General features: G+C 48.9%; 1 protein-coding gene across 1 annotated transcript; it reads left to right on the top strand.

The window, feature by feature from the left end:
- Positions 1–12,192: 12,192 nt before the first annotated feature.
- Positions 12,193–18,924, top strand: LOC149366962 (uncharacterized). Its single transcript, XM_089566210.1, has 2 exons — positions 12,193–12,297; positions 17,557–18,924. Exons 1-2 carry the CDS (start codon positions 12,193–12,195, stop codon positions 18,430–18,432), a joined length of 981 nt encoding a protein of 326 aa, XP_089422336.1. The 3' UTR covers positions 18,433–18,924.
- The last annotated feature ends 1,311 nt before the right edge of the window (positions 18,925–20,235 follow it).

Raw genomic sequence — 20,235 nt, 5'->3', positions numbered from 1 at the left:
GCTTCGCGCCGAACGGGTGGTGGCGTTCCTCCCTTCCTGTACGGTGCGATTCTGGTGTCCACGGAGATGACGGAGAATTACTGCGCCAATTCCTTTCCTCAAAAAAAAAAAAAAAAACGTTGCCTCCCTTCCTGTACGGTGCGGTTCGGGTGTCCACCCAGATGGCAGAGAATTACTGCGCCATTTCCTTTCCTCAAAAAGCCTTGCGTTTCAAGGGCAAGGCATCGCGCCGAACGGATGGTGGCGTTCCTCCCTTCCTGTGCGGTGCGGTTCGGGTGTACATCGAGATGACAGAGACACTGCGCAATTTCCTTTCCTCAAAAAGCGTCGCGTTCAAAGGGCAAGGCATCGCGCCGAACGGGTGGTGGCGTTCCTCCCTTCCTTTACGGTGCGGTTCGGGTGTCCACCGAGATGACAGAGAATTACTCCGTATTTTCCTTTCCTCAAAAAGCGTTGCGTTCAAAGGGCAAGGCATCGCGCCGAACGGGTGGTGGCGTTCCGTGGACTGCCTGTCAGCGCTGGGCCTCCAGGTCCGAGCTGGACAGGGCCGCCTCCCAGCCCTCCCTAGTTGGCTGACTGGTAACGGCTGTATGTTCATTGTACTGGCAGGCGCACACCGATTACAAAGATGAAAAGCAAACAGAAACCGGATACAGCTGACGAGGCAGGGCGGAAGAGATTCCCTAGACACTCATAGGAAACGATTGCGTCCACATGAACCAGTGCACAGTGTGTGTGGTGTGGTGTGGTGTGGTGTGGTGTGTTGAGTTGAGTTGAGTTGAACACTAGACCCATTTCAAAATTTTGACTAGTACCATCTACGACCAATTGTTATGCCCGTAAACATTTCATGCTTACTCTACTCTCGGTTACGGGAGAGACAGAGATTCTTCTTAATGCCCGCTACCCCGATCAGTTACTTCCCCCTGTAGGCTCTGCGGGAAACCGGGAGACTTTATTTATATCCTTCTCACATGCCCCACCTTCCCACACCCTCCATCCCCAACCACGGTGGAGTCATACTGGGGGGACTCTCCTGGCGAGCTCCGCTGCTGCTGACCAGCTCCGGATAATTACCGACGCCTTGAAGAACTAAGGAAAGGAAGTCGCGTAACGCTCCCTGGGTCAGTGGACGCCTGAATCGCGTTAATAGGTACGTGGGGTGACGAGAAAGAGATGTGGGCTGCATGCGTTAGCGCTGACAACGATGTGTCAGACACGCGGCACTGCTGCAATGGGCCGCAGCGTTCATTGGTTGAGCAAACTCTCGCGATCAACCATTAACTGCCACTCTGGCAGGTGGCAGTTAATGGTTGATCGCGAGAGTTTGCGCACCCAATGGGACGCTACATGGCGGTTCAAGCAAGCGGACGCGCGTCGCATCGGTTCCGCACATTTTGACCGAATTCGACTGGACCGAATCATTCTCGCCACCGGATTTTCTTCGGAACGGAAAAATATCAAGTGCTGGATCCCCGGGATAGAAATTTCAAGCGGTAGGACCAGTTTTCGGCTTTCTACCGGACTTGAAAGTTATACAGCGGGCGCCGGCCCGCTAACCCTAACGGGCCACCCAGCTCGACATCGTGAGAGCATGGGCCGCTAACCTTGTCGACGACGCCGACGCCTAGCATCGACGCCGTTTCAACGACAGACCGAATGGCGGGGCCCAGCCAAGACAATGATGTGCCACTACAATCACCAAACGTCCTTCTCAACGAATTCCAAGAGATGGATGAAGGCGACTTCGGAGACGCCGACTTCGGAAGTGAGGACGAGATCCCGTCCGACTCCTCGTCGAGGCCAGCCGGGTACAACAACGATGCCAGCTGGGAGCTTGCACAATCCAAGCGCCAGAGAAAACTTCAAAGGCGAAAAGAACGCAAAGGCACGGGAACGGGCCCGGCCGCCAAACCTCAAGATGGAAAATTACCGGGTGATGCGACCGGCTGCAACAACAATGGATCAAGGGAGCAGAGCTGGCATAGGCGAAGAATGCCGCCACTCCCCAGAAACGACTACAAGATCATTATTCGACCTATGAAAGGACTCATGGTGAAGTCCCTCACCACCCACCAAGTAGCGCGCTCCATTGTCATGGCGTGCGGCCAGCAATGCAAGGACGATGACCTACTTGTAAGGCTTCGCACCGGATCCAATATCATTATCGTTAGCACCCCGCACGAGAAAACGGCTCAGCTAGTGCGGCACATTACCCGTCTCAAATTCGACGGAAAGACTTATGATGTAAACGCTTACGTGACAGCACCGGAAGACGTCCTGCGCGGCGTGATCCACGGTGTAGACCCAGGTACCCCTCCTGAAGAACTCAAAGCACACTTACGAGTCAGAACTCAAGGAGTGACCATACTTCAGGCAAGGATGCTCGGAAAATCCAAGACGGCAGTGCTCACGTTCGACGGCCCGGTCTTGCCGAAATTCGTCATATACTACGGAGGAGAAGTACCATGCTACCAGTACCGCCCCACTAGGCAAGTGTGTTACGTCTGCTTCCAGCAAGGACACCGCTCCGACGTCTGCCCCACACCGAACATTATTGTGTGCGGACTGTGCGGAGTTTCAAACCCGCCCGACGACCACGAGTGCGCGCCCAAGTGCATAATCTGTGGCGAGGCACACCGGACCGGATCCAAGGAGTGCCGAGAGAGATTGAAAAAAGCAAGGCCATAACCCACAGGAGGAAGAGGACGGAGCGACCAACGCGGGCGACCACCCAAGCGATGGCTCAGCTCAGAGGGAGACACATCGAGGAGCCGATCGAGGTCCAACTCCTTCCCGCCTCTACCACCAGCCGGCCCACAGGAGGGGGAGAAACAAGAGAAAAAGAAAAAGAAGAAGCTTTCCCAGACAAGCGGCGGCAAGGTGAGCTGGGCTTCTACCACTGCTTCGCACTCGGTAGGAAAGGGTAGTGACATAAACAACACAAACAACAAAGACAGTCGTGTCACAGAACCGAAGGACGCGAACAGCGATGCGCTCAGACGCGAGCTAGAACTCGCTCGAATCAAACAAAACGAGCTCGAACGCAAAGTTGAGGAACTCACAAAAACACTAAAGGAACAACAGCGGGAACTCGACACGACTAGAGCCCTTCCAAAACGACAACCACAGGCATCGAACGAAAGAGACCTTGAAACACGAATGCAACAGATGATGCAGCAGATGATGCAGGATATGATGCAGCAAATCCAATCGCAAATGCAACAGATGCAAGTACAATTCCAAGGGCAAATCTCAGAGATGAGAAGCGCTTTTCGAAAACAAAAACATACCGAAAACATTAGGGAAAGGGCGTACAACCGTCCAGCGCTAACAGCTTTCGCAAGCGAACAAGGCAACAGCAGTAACGCGTAAACATGATCAATACGTATCGGCAAGAACAAGAATACTTAGATATTTGGCAATGGAACTGCAGAGGCTACCGCAAAAAGCAGGCCCTCTTAAAACAATATATAAACACACAACTCACACCTCCTGATGTAATTTCGCTCCAAGAGACCGGAATCAAGCCGACCTTACAAGGGTACGAGGTTTACGAGAGTCAAAACGAAGGTAAAGCGGCCGTCCTAGTCAGCAAAACCATTACCGCCATCAGGCACGATACCATCGCCGACACCGACGTTGAACACGCGCTTGTTGAACTTATTCCGAAAAAGCGAAAGGGACGCAGCACGTTCTTACTGAACGTGTACAGCCCGCCGAGACAAAGAAAAGCCAAACTGTTCGAACTGTTTTATGGAGCGCACAAGCTGGCCAAAGAAAATGCACTCATCATCGTAGGAGATTTCAACGCCATGGACAGGAGTTGGGGATACCAGAAACAAGACATCAAGGGAAGGACATTAGTGGAAGTAGCGGAATACTTTGGCTGCAGTCTAATCACAGATCCTGCGACCCCCACGAGAATCGGGAATAGCGTGAGCACGGACACATGCCCGGACCTCACCTTCGTAAGGAACAGCAGGGAGTCACAGTGGGAAAACGTGATGGAAAATCTAGGCAGCGATCACTTTATCCTCCGGACACGAATAGCATCCGACACCATAAGACGCCAGATTGGACAGGCGAAAATCACTGACTGGAACGCGTTTCGCGGGGCTTGCAACAAATCTGAAGGCGGTATCCAATCACTGGAGGAATGGAGCGGCATGCTGAGAGAAACGCGACAACGATGCACAAAAAGTCTAAGGAGAACGACAGCAACGCCTGAAGTAGACGCCCACCTCCTCAGACTATGGGAAGCGAGACGCAGTCTCACCAAAAGATGGCGGAAGCAAAAACACAACAGGAAACTAAAACTAAAGATAGCAGAAATTACGGCAAAGGCGGAAGAATACGCGATGCAACTCGCGAAACAAAATTGGGAACAACTCAGCGACTCACTTAGGGGAACTCTAGGCACGGCCAGAACCTGGAATCTCTTAAGAGCACTAATCGATCCGACCAAAATAAAATCAGAGAACAATAAAGCCATCCAGCGGTTCATCCACTCCTTCGAGGGATCAGACATCGCCCTACTGGAGAAGGCACGAGAAAAATGTTTCGGCGATCACAACCCCCCGCGATACCAAGGAACGTATCGAGGAGCCGAAAACGAGAAACTCGACCGCCCCATAACTGTGGAAGAAGTTTACGCGGCAATAAGAAACACCACCAGAAACACAGCAGCCGGAGCGGACAGAATCGACAACGCCTTAATCCGCAACCTGAGCGACGACCTCATACAAGAGCTCGTCACCTTTCTTAACAAACATTGGGAGGCGGAGACGGTTCCCGAAGATTGGAAACACGCCGAAGTAATAATGATACCTAAACCTGGTAAAAAGCTACAAATTGAAAACCTCAGGCCTATATCACTCACGTCGTGCCTTGGCAAGCTTTACGAACGGGTTGTAACTTTCAGACTGCAAAATTACATGGAAGACAACGACTGTGTACCACATACCATGTTCGGCTTCAGAGCGAAGCTCTCGACGCAGGACGTTCTCCTCCAAATACAAGAAGATGTCCTGCGAAACGTACCTCGGACGGGAGAAAATGTCATAATGGCCCTGGACATCAAGGGGGCATTCGATAACGTCAGCCACGAAGCGATCCTTACGGGCCTAGACAACCTGGATTGCGGACGCAGAATCCACGGCTTCGTCAAAGCCTTCCTGTCCGATAGAACTGCCACCATCGGCATAGGAGACCTTCGATCGGAAAAAATTCGCACTCCAAACAAAGGAACACCCCAAGGGTCAGTTATCTCACCCCTACTCTTCAACATAGCTATGATAGGCCTAGCTCGAAAACTACAGAACATCGAAGGCATCAGGCATGCAATGTATGCTGACGATATAACAGTCTGGACAAACACGGGCTGTCTCGGAGAGAAGGAAGAAAGGCTACAGCAAGCGGCCTCTTGTGTAGAGCAATACCTCGCAGAAAGAGGACTCGCATGCTCGACCGAGAAATCGGAACTGCTGAGAGTCTGGAGAGGCAAGCAAAACCGGACCGTCCCAACCAACGAGGACCTAAAACTCAACGTCTACCTAGATGGGACGCCCATACCCGAAAAGACAACAATAATAATTTTGGGCATGTGGGTTCAATCCAACCAGCGCAGTACTCACACTTTTACCCTACTGAAAGCAACAACGCTACAAGTCGCACGCATGATCACCCGCATCACCAACAGGCGACATGGCATGCGTGAAGAAGACACACTAAAACTAGTCAGAAGCCTAGTAGTTAGTCGAATCACGTACAGCCTACCCTACCAGTGCCTCAACAAAAATGAAATACAACAAGCGGATGCCCTGCTACGCAAAGCGTATAAGACAGCGCTCCGACTACCACTCAACACGTCTACAGAAAAACTCATGGCCCTGGGATTACACAACACCTTTGAGGAGCTACGAGAGGCGCAGCTTGAGTCGCAAAAACTCAGGCTGTTGCAAACAACGACAGGAAGAGCGCTCCTGCAGAGGCTCGGATACCGCGAGCAGATGCGAGAAATGTCGAGGACGGCAACGATCCCCGACGAGCTTCGCAAGACCCTCAAGGTAGCGCCAATACCAAAAAACATGGATCCCAACCTCCATCGAGGCAGAAGAGAAGCAAGGGCCGAATTCATCGAGAAAACATACGCTCCTCAAGCCACGACCGTGTATACAGACGCGTCTTGGAGAGGAGGAGATACCAAAATCGCTGTAGCGGCGGTGGTCGATTCGTCTTTACGCGAAATGACCAGCGCGTCTCTCCGAGGCTGCACAGCTGCAGAGTCCGAGGAAGTAGCCGTTGCTCTAGCGGTGGCAGAGGGCTATAGAACCGGGCGGTCACTAACAATACTTACGGACTCTCAAACAGCCTGCCGAAATTACATGAATGGCAGGATAGGTCGTCACGCGCTCCGTATACTCCTCGCAGCGAGTGACAGAATTAAAAACCGGGAAGAACAAAACGACAAGATCCTACACAAAATTGTGTGGGTACCGGGGCACACGGGGGTGGCAGGGAACCAAGAGGCCGACAGGATAGCTCGAGGATACATTACTTTCCGAGCATCCGATGAGCCCGCGGAACTCGCGCCAGCACCCAGGGATTACTCGGCCATACTACAAAACTACAGAGGCAGAAGATTGCGGTATCCCCCACCGCACAAATCTCTCAGCAGAGAGGAAGCTGTCACTTGGAGACAATTACAAACAGGCTCTTTCCCAAACCTACATATACTAAACAAAATGCACCCTACCATATACGCGGACAAATGTCCCTGGTGCGACGGAAAACCTACTCTCTATCACATCACATGGGCCTGCCAAAAGATAGACGTGGTCCCCAAAATACAAAACCCGAGTGCGGAGCAGTGGGAGACTCTGCTGTCCAGCGACCGCTGTGAAGACCAAGAAGGTCTGGTACAGCGAGCTCAACGGGCGGCAGTGGCCAGCGGAGCCCTGGACTGAGGGCAACCGACCACTGATTAGAGGCGGACGACTTCGACAGAGAAGGCTCCTGGGGGTAGAACCAAGACGTCTCTGAAGAAGCCCCCAAACCGCAGGAAAAACCATTACTGTAAATAAAGTTTTCCCTTCCTTCCTTCCTCACCCAATGAACGCTGCGGCCCATTGCAGCAGTGCCGCGTGTCTGACACATCGTTGTCAGCGCTAACGCATGCAGCCCTTGGTCTATCCAGTGTCCGCAACGCATTCAACGTTAGAGACGCCAAGCCGCTTATAGTTGCCCCGCATGCCATAGCTTTCGATCTGTAACCAGGTTCAGCAGTAGCTGAACCACACCATCTTTGTTGAACTCGCCGCGAACCTGACCGCGGCGGCCGCCCTTAGATGGAGGCGTAATGCAAAGGCGCCAGTGCGCTGTGCGAAGTCAATGCACGTTAAAGATCCCCAGGTGGTCGAAATTATACCGGAGACCTCCGCTACGGCACCTCTTTCTTCCGTCTTCTTTCACTCCCTTCTTTATCCCTTTCATTACGGGGTGGTTCGGTTGTCCACCGAGATTTTTGAGACAGTTTTCTACGTCATTTCATGTCGTGAAAAAAAAAAATTTCTATTCTGATTCCGAGGAAGTCCAGGATATAGCGGCCTGTGGATGTTTGTGTGAGCCTGATGTATTGGGCCTGTCGGTGGGCCTCCACCAGTTCCCCGATCGTGTTGTGGAGGCCCAGGCCTAGTAATCTGTCTGTCGGTGTGTTGAGGGTAAGATGAAATGCTACATTGAATGCATTGCTGATCAAGGTATCCAAAGCATTTATGTCGTTTTTGAATAGTTGTAGGTATGAGGTAGTGTACAGCAATGGTGTAGCCATAAATATATTTTTTTGGGGGGGGGGGGGGGGGGTTATATGCCACTGGAAGCAAAAGAGAATAAAGAGAGAGAGAGAGAGAACGTGGGTCCAAACAATATATCTTTTTTTTTGCTTTTATGTAAAGACGAAGGGTTAGATGTTTTGTTCACTGTAATGTCTACATAAAAATACTAGTGCACACAAAAAAACTGAAGAACATTTATTCTCTCACAAAAAAAAAAACTCGTACGAAGGACCGCGGTTATATTTTTCACATAATATAAAACAATACGAAAGCTTCTGATCTACAACAAATTCAGCAACTGCGAACGAATGGCATTTATCAAAACTTCCACCCCATGCATGTGAACCTGCGCCCGGACGTAAAGTCACTTTAAAACAAAAGAACTTTTTATTTTCGTGATATTTAGATCATTTGAAGACAATACAAAGTATTAAAAGTAGGCTGACGTGAAAAGGTATGTTTAATTGGGTAAACTGTGCCTACAATTAAAACGAGCGCCATATGTCGTGGGATGGCGAAGTGACTTTTTTCTTCAATAACTTCGGCTTCGTACTATAGAGCCACGACTAGAGCACTGCACGGGCCTCAATCTGAGGCCCGAGCCCGGCCCGGGCCCGAGACCTGAAGCCCGAGCCCGGCCCAGGCCCGCGGCTTCAAGCCCGGGCCCGCTAAATTATCGCTCTGGCAAGCCCGGCCCGGCCCGTGAATCCCGGAGTGAAGCCCAGCCCGGGCCCGGCCCGGCCCGTTTCACAGTAACGCTTGAGGTATACTGCCGACTCGGAGCAAGTTGACTGCTACTACACCGATAAGAAACTGGCCGACAAAGGTTCTGAAACCGCAGTTTGGCTTCCAGAAATTTGGTTTTTTCAACCCAGAAGGAAGTGATGAAAAGCAGTGCTCGCCAGGCCCGTCTTTTGGAGAGGGATCTCGTGTAGGTGGGCAAAGCAACTCGGAAGTTCCGAGAGCTAAATAAAAATTGCTGCATACACGCGTAGTAGTCTACTTTGCGTTCCCCCAAGATTGTGATCAGTTTTATTCTGCCGCCCGCGAATCATTACTATTAAAGCTGCCTACAAGTAGTAGGATGACATTTTTTTAGTGAACGCGATCTCACAGGTTGAGCTGATAGCCGAAATGGCTGCCTTTCAGCACAAATGAGAAGCTAAAACATTTGCGTATTTCACGGTATGTGCTTGAAGACTCTATGCGTCCTAAACTAATATGTTCTTCCCGAATGCATTTCTAATAGTGTGTAGGTATGTTTTGGGATGACGAACAATAAATGTCCAGTTAACGCCGTTTGAATTTTACTCTTACTGCACCGCGGCGTGGAAATAAGGAAATAAATAAGTCAATGAATAGAGCTTAGTTTTTTTCTCAGCGGGTACACATCCGTGTCGCTGCTTCAATGCCGCAGTTCTGTACTTCACTCTGCAATAGTGAATGAAAAAGTCGGACACCAGCCGTTTCTGTTCGGACCCAAGCCCGGGTGGGGCCCGTAGCTTTAAGCCCGAGCCCGGCCCGGGCCCGCAACTTCAGGCCCGGGCCCGGCCCAGGCCCGGGAAAATAAATCATGTCCCGGCCCGGCCCGGCCCGCGGGCCGGGCAGGGCCCGGGCTTTCGGGCCAGCCCGAGCCCGTGCAGTGCACTAGCCACGACTACGTACACCAGTCTTTTCGAGAACAAACAACAGAGAATGCAAATGGATCAGAAAATTCCTGAATAATTACTGAAACAAGAAAATAAGGGTCACTGTTAGAAATTTTGCCCTTATCTATAAGGCCGCGTATTAGTCGTAACCGGTAATCATTGTCTATGCTGACTGGAAAATTTTCGAGGCCCGTCTGGACGCCTGGCACGCTGGAGCTTGCGGCTTCAGGAATCTGACATCACTTTTGAATACAAATCGGCCGTAAACACGAATACGCCGACATGCTGTCGCGCACACCAGTCGATCTTTGCGGCGCAGCACTCGATGACCACAGCGGCTTCCTTGGTACCCTAACCTCCTCAGAGCTAATGACCCGGCAGCGCGCGGACGCGGACATTCACCCTCTCATTGGGTGCCTTGAAGGACAGCGATACGGCTCTACGTCGACACCTCTGTCGACGTTTCGGCTCTTTCTGTTCGCGGCAATGTCTTTGGCACATGAACAACTTGAGAGGGGACGATAGGGCCGAAACGTCGACAGAAGTGTCGACGTAGAACCGTATCGCTACCTTCAAGGCAGTCAGTGAGAGGCCGAACATCGGCGTCCGTCCGCTGGCGGGTCATTAGCTCTGAGGAGGTTAGGGTACCAAGGAAGCCGCTGTGGTCATCGAGTGCTGCGTCGCAAAGATCGACTGGTGTGCGCGACAGCATGTCGGCGTATTCGTCTTTGCGGTCGATTTGTATTCAAAAGTGATGTTAGATTCCTGAAGCCGCAAGCTTCAGCGTGCCAGGCGTCCAGACGGGCCTCGCAAATTTGCCAGTCAGCATAGACAGTGATTATCGGTTACGACTAATAGGCGGCCTTATAGATAAGGGCGAAATTTCAAACAGTGGCCCTTATTTTTGTGTTTCAGTAATTATTCAGGAATGTTCTGGTCAATTTGCATTCTTTGAGGGGACGATAATGTTCCCTTGTAATTCCAGCCGATCTCCGCGCTGGCATTCTTTTCGAATGCAACAATGAGTCCACGTCTGGCCACTTGGGTTTCTCACTGCAGCTCGCCAGAGTGTGGAACATGTGCTACTGGCCTGGACTCTCTGCCGCTCTGAAACGTTAAGTTAAAAGCTTCCGAGCACGCCAGCGGCGGAAGACGCCACCACTGAAGCCCTCGGGGTTTCTCAAGTCCGTCACAGACTCTCGCGTTCCGTTCGAGCAAATAGGAATGGACCTACTCGGACCTTTCCCTTGTCGCTCGCCGGAAACAAGTGGATAATAGCTGCTACAGACTACTTGACTCGGTATGCGCCGATACCAAGGCGATCCCTCGTAGCACAGCTTCCGAAGTTGCGGAGTTTTTCATGCGCACCATCGTCTTGTGGCGTGGCACCCGTTTATACGTGATTACCAGGGCTTAGTCTTCCTTCATCGTAAGGGGGTCTCTAGTGATTCGAGCACAGGTAGAGAGGGTAATAGAGGGAGAGAGGGAAAGTGGCTAGCCGCCTGTTTTATATACGCGTAGTTTTATACAAGGGGCAGAAATAAATTTGAGTGTTTTTTGCTCAATTTATAGCATAGTTTTTTACAAAGTGCATGGATAAATCATCGGCTTATGACACAGACCTTAAACAAGCGATACGCACGCACTGTCAGTGTGCTCGAGGGCATCTAAAGTAGAAGATCTTGCAAAAACACTTGAAAAAAAAAAGATCGCCAATACCGAAAGACGATGTAGGCAAGGAAGGTCTCAGACCCCTCGTCATTACTGGAGGGGGTTCAGCGACCGCCTACACTCTCTTGACTTTAAGCCCTAGTCATTACCGACAGAGAAACAGCGTTCACAGCGCAGCCAATAGACCACATTTTTCAGTTGAGCTGCACGACCCACTGCAAGGCCACCCGCAGAGCGATGGCTTGATCGAACAGTTGAACACAAATTGAACAAATGAACACAAATGCTTGGTGTAACCGTCACTACCTCCGCGGACTGAGAACTTAACGTGGGGACGACAAAAAACTGCCGTAACCAATGGGCACATAGTTTAATGAAAAAATGACACTTTTCGCGGTTTATTTTAATACTTTCCTAGCGACGACACAATACAGATTCGAAGGAAGCTGTGGAATGAACAAGCGCCGATCTGGACGATGCATCAGTTACTAGGCGCGGTCTCTACGCACTCATTTTACTTGCAAAATCGGCCGGTGGCGGTGACACTAGTTTTCTTCGCTTGGTCATGTATAGGCTTTAAAAACTACTTCTCGGTTAGAGTGGTCTTTTTCTGATTTAAATTCTGTATCTTATCAATACAGGCCAATCTCTATTCGTCCCCAGCGCCCTTATAAGGTTTCAAGCTGAATGAACCCAGCTTGCCTAAAGAGAATGAAGAAAAAAGTATTAAAACATTGTTACAGTCTTCCAAATGTGCCATGTCAAGAATAACGCAATCTTTGTAGTCCGTGTAGCGGAAGTAGACGCCTTAAAAGGAGCTGACTTCTGAAAAAAAAAAGAAAAAAAATGCTTTCTACTTGATACGCTGAAAGAGGAATGCACAAATTCTGTGCTTTCCTAGGGTTTCGTTTAAATGCTCCCATTCAGCATTCAAGACGGGAAACAAAGGAAGAAAACCGGTCAACTCCCCTCATGTGGGTATGTGCCATGTGTTTAAAGGAAGAAGAAGAATACTGCTTTCACAACGCTACAGTGTCATGCAGAATGTTCCATCGTGCGGGCTTTCCAGGAAGCCTCCAGACGTCGACCCCGGTACCCATCATGTTTCCGGCAAAGAAGCAGCAACTCCACTGTGTGTGCAGGTAATATAAGATGTTTACATCGCGTTGCGGTGGGAATAGATTGAGAAGGTGACAAACGCCATGACAGATCATTAATTAGGTTTGAGAATCACTCAGGGGTCAAGTAGCTCAAAAGTATTCACTCAAGAGCACTGTGGTCGCGAGTGTGTAGACCGATCGTCCTGTGCGATGAGGGAAGAAAATATTATTTTCGTTGTGCCGAAGGTAATGGCTGCTTTAGTTATATTCTTGGTTATGTTCAGTATTTACAAGACACTGGACCGAGATACGTAAATGTTGTGTACCGCTTTTATTCACGTTTGTGCGTTAGTAATTTCAGAGCAAGTAACAACTTGTTTAGGGCTAATGCTAATCTTTCGGCGCTGAAGCACTAATGATTCACAGCTGATTCTTGTGTTCTTTCTAAATGAAAACAAAGATGTACTACTACTTGACACATTACTGGCATCTTTACTTTGTCATCAGTGAAAAATTTAGTATTGCTGTTGTCACCATGTGGAGTTATCAACCCACGATTGGTTCTGTTCTATTATACATATGGTTATGTATGGTAGAGAGAGGGAGTGGTAGATGGTCCTTGGCGATCACAAAATGAACAAGGGAGGGGAAAACCTCAGGTTGCTTGAGCCAACGTTTCGACAAGGGGACTTTTCTTCGTCTGGGCAAAGCGTTCATCATTGGCAGGGATTAAACAGGGCCTTCGCTCCGAGGAGGAAGGCCCCGGGGGTGGGGAAGGAAAGTGGTGTGAGAGGGGATGCGTGTCAGGAAGGGGAGGGAGGTGAACCTTGATTCGTTAAGCTGCAATAGTGGAAAAACTTATATCCGGGGGGTGTATAATGAACAAAGGCTTTGAAGGGGCTGCGACGGGGGGGAGGCGCTGTAGGACCTGAAAAACTCAGATAAGAGGATTAGTAAACGTGGTACAGGGAAATGAGAAGAAGGCAAACAACATAGGCTGGCACTGGAAGGAGGGGCATTTCCAAGGAAGGGGGGGGGGGGGGGAATGGCTCGAGTTCAGAGAAAGCCAAAAGGTGGGGCGGAGGGCGTAACAGGAATGTCATGGTTTCCGAGAACTGATAGTAGGGGATTAGGAGAAAAAAAAAGGGTGAACAAAGGGAGAGGGTGAGAAGGCCGGAAATGGGGTGGAAGATATGACGTGGGAAGAGTGCAAAGAGCGATAATATACTTATGCGAGGTTCTAGGAAATGGTCTGACCGCGTGCAAGACATTTGTTAATTTAAAATTATGCTAACCCTGGAATGTACCTGAGAGATTCCAGGTTTCCTCTGGACATGTTAATCCCTGTCGGTTGCAGTGTTTTAAATTTGTGGATTAGGAATGCTTCTCTGTATTTTCTGTCCCTAGTCGATGTGAAGCCTGACTGAAGAATGAACAATTTGAGTTCGTCGAATTTGTGATGGCGTTGATTAAAATGGGTCGACACTGCCTTCTGCTCATTCCGTGTTGTGTCAGCCCGGTGCCCGTTTAATCTGGCACTCATTGTTTGCCCGGTTTCTCCGATATATTGTTTATGGCAGAAGGAGCACTGGAGCATGTAGATAATATTGGACGATGTGCAGTCAAAACTGGTCTTTATATCGAAAATGAAATCACTTGCCGTACTTTTAACCGTAGTGTCCCTTTGTAAATGTTTGCATGTCTTGCATCTAGGTCGAGAGCACGAAGTTACTGTCGGTGGTGATTTCTTACCGAGCCTAGCATGCACCAGGATGTCCTTCAGGTTTGTGTTGCGTCTGTATGTTACCCTTGGTGCGTCGGGAAATATTTTCTTGAGGCGGTCGTTACCAGTTAAAATGGGGTGGTATTTCCGCAGGATATTGTTTATGTGTGGAAGCGCGTTTGAGTATTTCGTTATAAGTGCAGGAGGTCGTTGACTGTTAGGTTTTGTTCGTTTTTTAAGAACTACATCTCGTTTCAAAGTGGTTGCTCGTTGGTACGCATTATTAAGGGTTGTCTGTGGATGGTTTCTGATGATTAGTGTGTTTTTTAGCGAGTGGAGGTGTTTCAGGTAGTCGTCGCCGTCGCTACATATTCTTCTTAGTCTCGTTGCCTGTCCTACGAATATACCTTGTTTGCAGTGTCTTGGTTGATGGCTAGTGAAATCTAGGTATTGTTATCGGTCAGTAGGCTTCCTGTAAAGTGTGGTTTTGAGCTTGCTATTTTCTAAATGGACAGTGGTGTCAAGGAAATTGACTTGCGTTTTCGAGGAGTTGAAGGTGAATTTAATGCTGGAGTGGCATCAATTGAAATGTGTGACGAATGCCTTCAGGGTCTCAGCCCCATGCTCCCATATCATGAAAATGTCGTGTATGTAACGCAGGTATATAAGTGGTTTTTTTAGAAATGAATTTAGAAGTTTAGTATCTAGTAGCCCCATAAAAATGTTCGCGTAGGTGGGTGCGAAGGGAGTGCCCATGCTTGTTCCAAGTACTTGAAGGTAGCAAGAAGAATCGAATTCAAAGTAGTTGAGTGTTAGTACCAATTCAAGTAGCGTGAGGTACACTTCAGTTTCGTGCGGGTGAGGACTTTGAGTTAGAATTTTGGAGAGTGCGTCGATACCTTCATTTATGGGAATATTTGTGTACAAAGCGGCGACGTCAAGTGTGACAAGTATGCTATCTGCTGGGATAATGGAAGCGTCATTCAGAGACTCTATTATGAGGAGAAAGTACGGCGTATCCTCGACAAAGGAAGGGAGGTGGGTGGGAATATCTGCAAGATAGTTGTTCAGGAAAATTGATAGGTTCTCTGTGGGCGTGTTATTGTTTGAAACGATAGGTCTGCCGGTGATATCTGCGGTAAACAAGTCTTCTGCGGAAACCTTATGGATTTAGGGAAGTAGGTAAAAGCGTCCTGCCTGTTTGTTTAGCGGATTTAAGAAGTGGTAGTCGGACTGTGTGATTAGTTCCCTTGATAATAAGTTTGCCAGTGTGTTCAGAATCAATTTGCAGAACTCTGAAGTGGGATCTGAATCTAATTTCCTATAAGGACAAGGGTTGTTGAGTTGCCTAAAAGCTTCTTTTTTGTATTTTTCGGCCGGCAGGATAACTATGCTACCTCCTTTGTCTGCAGGTTTAATGACTATATCGGTTCTAGAAGCTAAGTGGTTCAGAGTAGCCTGTTCCGTTGGGGTAACGTTTCTGCGTTTTCGAGCTTGCTTTGTTTGGTCTATAATTTCTTTCGAGACAGATTTAATGTACAGGTCTAATTCGGGACTCTGCTGCGCTTCCGGCGTCCACGTGCTTTCGGCTTTGAGAGGGATGGGGTTAAGGCTGGTTACTTCAGTAGGGTGAGCACGTGTTGACCACGTGTTACAGGAAAGAGCTAGGTTAGTAATCGGGGTGTTCGTTTTTTCGGCAAAGAATTCCTTAATTCGCAATCTTCGCGCAAATTCTGTGAGATCTCTGTGAAGTTCATACTCGTTAAAATTATTGTTAGTTGGACAAATATAAGGCCATGCTTCAGAATCCGTTTGTCGCTATCACTTAGGGATTTGGAAATATCGACAATGTTGCTGTCAGTGTCCTGCGGCGGAAAAGGGGTATCTTTTGTCTGTATCGAAATTGGCGGGCGGTTGTAAACTGTCCAGATGTATTCGTATCTGGCGGAAATTTATCTCTAATTTGTTTACGCTGTTGTTTATCGTGCAGCTTGCGTTCCTTTCTGGCTACAAAATCTGCTAGTGCCTGGCTTTCGTCCGAATTTAGTTCTATCTTACTAAGTTGATCATCGAGGGAATTTAACTGCTCTTGACAATGTTCTTTTAAAATAGCTATGAATGAAAGGGATGCGCCATTTGAAACCCTTCCTGACACGCATCCCCTCTCACACCACTTTCCTTCCCCACCCCCGGGGCCTTCCTCCTCGGAGCGAAGGCCCTATTTAATCCCTGCCAATGATGAACGCTTTGCCCAGACGAAGACAAGTCCCCTTGTCGAAACGTTGGCTCAAGCAACCTGAGGTTTTCCCCTCCCTTGTTCATTTTGTGATCGCTATGGTTCTGTAGTTTTTTTTTTTGTCGTGTTGAAACCTTTTATTTCACCTATGCAGTGTTACAGAAACTATTACTTATACCATGTCAATGCCTTTGCTGTGTACGTTCATAACATTTCTTGTTTACCTAATGTCTATATGTATACTAAAAGTAGCAGTATTTTCCATATTTTTGTTCTTTGAATTGTGCTACCGACTAGAAGAACTGACTAGAAGAATAAAAATGGGGTGGAGCGCATATGGCAGGTTCTTTCAGGTCATGAATGGTAGTTTACCAATATCCCTCAAGAGAAAAGTATTCAACAGCTGTATCTTACCGGTACTCACCTATGGGGCAGAAATGTGGAGGCCAACAAAGAGGGTTCAGCTTAAGAACAACGCAGCGAGCTATGGAAAGGAAAATGATAGGTGTAACGTTAAGAGATCGGAAGAGGACGGAGTGGGTGAGGGAACAAGCGCGGGTTAATGACATCCTAGTTGAAATAAAGAGGAAGAAATGGGCTTAGGCAGGGCATGTAATGCGAAGGCAAGATAACCGCTGGCCCTTAAGGGTAACGGAGTGGATTCCAAGAGAAGGCAAACGTAGCAGGGGACGGCTGAGAGTTAGGTGGGCGGATGAGATTAAGAAGTTTGCGGGGACACGATGGCCGCAATTGGCAAAGGACAGGGTTAATTGGAGAGACATGGGAGAGGCCTTTGCCCTGCAGTGGGTGTAGTCAGGTTGATGATGACCAACAATAGCCTTATTTCACGTATCATTTTATTTCTTACGTGATAGCTTTGTTGTATTTACTTTGTATCATTGTTGTTTTTTGTCCTAACATGCTGATCTTTTGAATGTGCCCACCGCGGTGGCTCAGTGATGATGGTGCTCGGCTGTTGACCCGAAAGACGCGGTTTCGATCCCGGCCGCGGTGGCCGAATTGCAATGGAGACGAAATTCTAGAGGCCCGCGTGCTGTGCGATGTCAGTGTACGTTAGAGATCCCCAGGTAGTCGAAATTTCCGGAGCCCTTCACTGCGGCGTCCCTCATAGACTGAGTTGCTTTGGGACGTTAAACCTCCATAAACCAAACCAAACCAAACCTTTTGAATGTTCCTATTAATACTAGACCGCTTTCGTGTTGAATTAACTATGCCCTCCGGCCGCAATTCCATATGAGACTAGCAGTATAAATAAGCTTTCGAAATCGTAGGGTGTTGGCGACATATTCACTGCGGTTCTTATGCCTGCGCTTCCACGCAGATACCGCCGATCCCCCAACCATGCGGCCAACAAGTCCGCGGAGGATCGCCACTTCTGGTCATGTCCCCGAGCCGTGCTGCGGGCGCTGTCTTACTCCGCCGGGGTCGCTGTAAACCGCAAGGATCCGAAAGTCTCGAAGACGTACGGTCGAACCAGAACCTCTGCTTTCTCGCTGTCCTTGCCTTGATGTTCGCAGCGGTCGGCTGGGCCTTGGCCTCATTCTTCAGTGGAGGCCATGGGCGCAGTGGTAATACCGAAAGCAAAGAGCCCATCTTAATCATCAGCAAGCAACAGTTAGCTCTGCATCATCGCAAGAATTCCTTTTCTGGTCCCCAGCTCAGCAAGGACCGCAAACAGACCAACCAAACTGCTGAAAGGAGTGTGAGCGCCAAGCATAAGCGACCGAATTTGAAAAGAATGATGTCCTCTCGAAGGCGGCACTTCAAAGATCGCAGTCTTCGCAGAAACCGGACCTGTCAAAGATGCGGCAGTGAAGAAGGTTTAAGAAGGTTCGTGACGACAGAAAAGCGCAAAATCATCGCTGACCACCAAAACATTGAGCGGACTAAGTCGCTGCATTCTGCCAAAGGACCCCGAGCTCCGAGAACTCTAACGGTAGTCACTGAGCCCCGCGAGGCTGGCGCTACCGAAGAACTAGACAATGACAATGTGTCTGCTTTTGTTGAAAAGGGATCGCCCACAGGATATGAGAACAGCTCAAGGATAACAGACATCTACGGAACTAGCATCGAAGTTGAGGACATGGCGCATGAAAGCTCTGCAGGTCATATGGTGGACGGGGAAGCTGAGGATGCATCCGGTGAGACAGTGTCCATCGTCAGTGAAAATGATCTGGACGTGGCGACAGAAGGGTAATCCGTGCTTGGTTCTCGCGGCAAAACACCTTCTGCTGAGGGACAAGAAGCAATTACCGGGTTTTCAAGGCTTTAAAGAGCGTCGACTATAGCGCAGCGCCTGTTAAAAGTGCAGTCTGGGCCATTCCTAGTGAGGTTAATCACTCAGCGGAATGAAATTCTGTAGATAACGGCTAAATGATTTTAATAATCAGCGCAACGCTATGTACAGTTGATGCTGAGGAACATGTTTCAGCATTACTGCTATCACTGCGGACTTTTCATCACAAGGACTCAACAATTGTAGTCTATTACGGAAGACGTAAGACACCGAGTCTTACTAACTCGCCTACATAAAGACGCCTCAGCGGGTTATGCTTCATGCACTTCGCATGCTGAAAATGCGTTTTTAATTAAAACGAGCATTTGCAATATGCTGATCTAGCCTCTTCAGTGGCAATAAATTCCTGCCCTATAATCCCCCGGAGATAAAGCGGTGGCTTTTAAAGCATCCAGCCACGATATCTTAGCGTTCTAGACCTGTATACGATGACCTCTAGCTTCAGTCATATCAAGAAAAGGAAGGATAAATGCTAGGGCGGAGCTTTAACGTTGAAACTGGGAGCGTAGTAAATAGAAATATTGCACACGCAAGCACGCTCGAAACAATTGCAGTGTACTGAATCGGAGCAGCGTTGCGTTCACTGAAGAGACGAGACATGCATTTTGACCTAGCCTGAAAAAACTGGGGACGTAGGAGAAATGCATAGCGCGAGAAGTTCTACCTGTGTGTGTAGCAGCTTATAAGCGAAAGTATAGAGGCAGTCTGTAGCTTTCAAAACTATAGAAGTTACCGTTAAGTTACGGATGATTTGCAGGGGCCGTACAAAGGCTCATTGATGCAGTCGCGCAAATTCTTCACATGGTCATTCACCTCACGACAAGGCACCATGGCGTGAAGGAAGAGGATACGATCCACTTAGTTCAAGCCCCGGTGATCAGCCGGATTATCTACTCTGCACTATATGTCGCGCTGAAACCTAGACACATACATATATCAAGTTGAGGTTATCATCACCATCATCAGCCTGACTAGGCCCACTGTAGGAAAAAGGCCTCTCCCATATCTCTCCAATTAACCCTGTCCTTTGCCAGTTGCGGCCTCCCTATCCCCGCAAACTTCTTAATCTCATCCGCCCACCTAACTTTCTGTCGCCCCTTGGTTCGCTTGCCTTCTCTTGGAATCCACTCCGTTCCACTCCGGAATGCACAACGCGACCCAAGAGCACAGTGAAGCCCACCTCACCAGCCAGCTGAACTGGCTAACCCAAAGCACCACAGAAATGCATGCTCTCCGTTTACTAGGCTATCCATGACACAACGGCGGAACAATGTCAAATAGTCACAATCTAGTTTTACCTAAGGAAGCGAATCAATGTCAGCCCGATTTCATGAAACCTACTCGCCTAGTCCCACGCATAGAGAAGGCTCGCAAGAGCAAAATTTCTTCAGCAAAAATGCGGAAATCTCACAGACGCCGAATACACAGACGCGGCGTAGTATGCCTCCCGACCCTCACGGGATACCTGTGTGATCGACCACGCAGTGCATATGGTCTAAGCCATCGCCATGCGAATCTCCAAAACTGTAGCAGCAGACGAGACGGTCATCGCTATCGACAAATCGGAAGGCCAAATCGACGTGATCGCAGACTCCATCGGCCGCATATTAGGAAACGCACACCTTATTTCAACAACTCGTAAATGCAAAGTTCGTGAAACTGTACCCATCTGGACAACGAGCCATGAGTCTGTAAGCGTTAATC

Source organism: Amblyomma mixtum, chromosome 1, assembly GCF_055824585.1.
Source record: "Amblyomma mixtum isolate Tamu chromosome 1, ASM5582458v1, whole genome shotgun sequence".
Lineage (NCBI taxonomy): Eukaryota > Metazoa > Arthropoda > Arachnida > Ixodida > Ixodidae > Amblyomma > Amblyomma mixtum.
Note: the sequence above shows the minus strand (reverse complement) of the source record. Positions and strands in the feature narration are given on the sequence as shown.

Coding starts and splice junctions, on each gene's coding strand:
- LOC149366962 (XM_089566210.1), top strand. CDS start 12,193: ATGCAGAATGTTCCATCGTGCGGGCTTTCCAGGAAGCCTCCAGACGTC. Junction 12,298..17,556: donor CAACTCCACTGTGTGTGCAG/GTAATATAAGAT, acceptor GCTTCCACGCAG/ATACCGCCGATCCCCCAACC.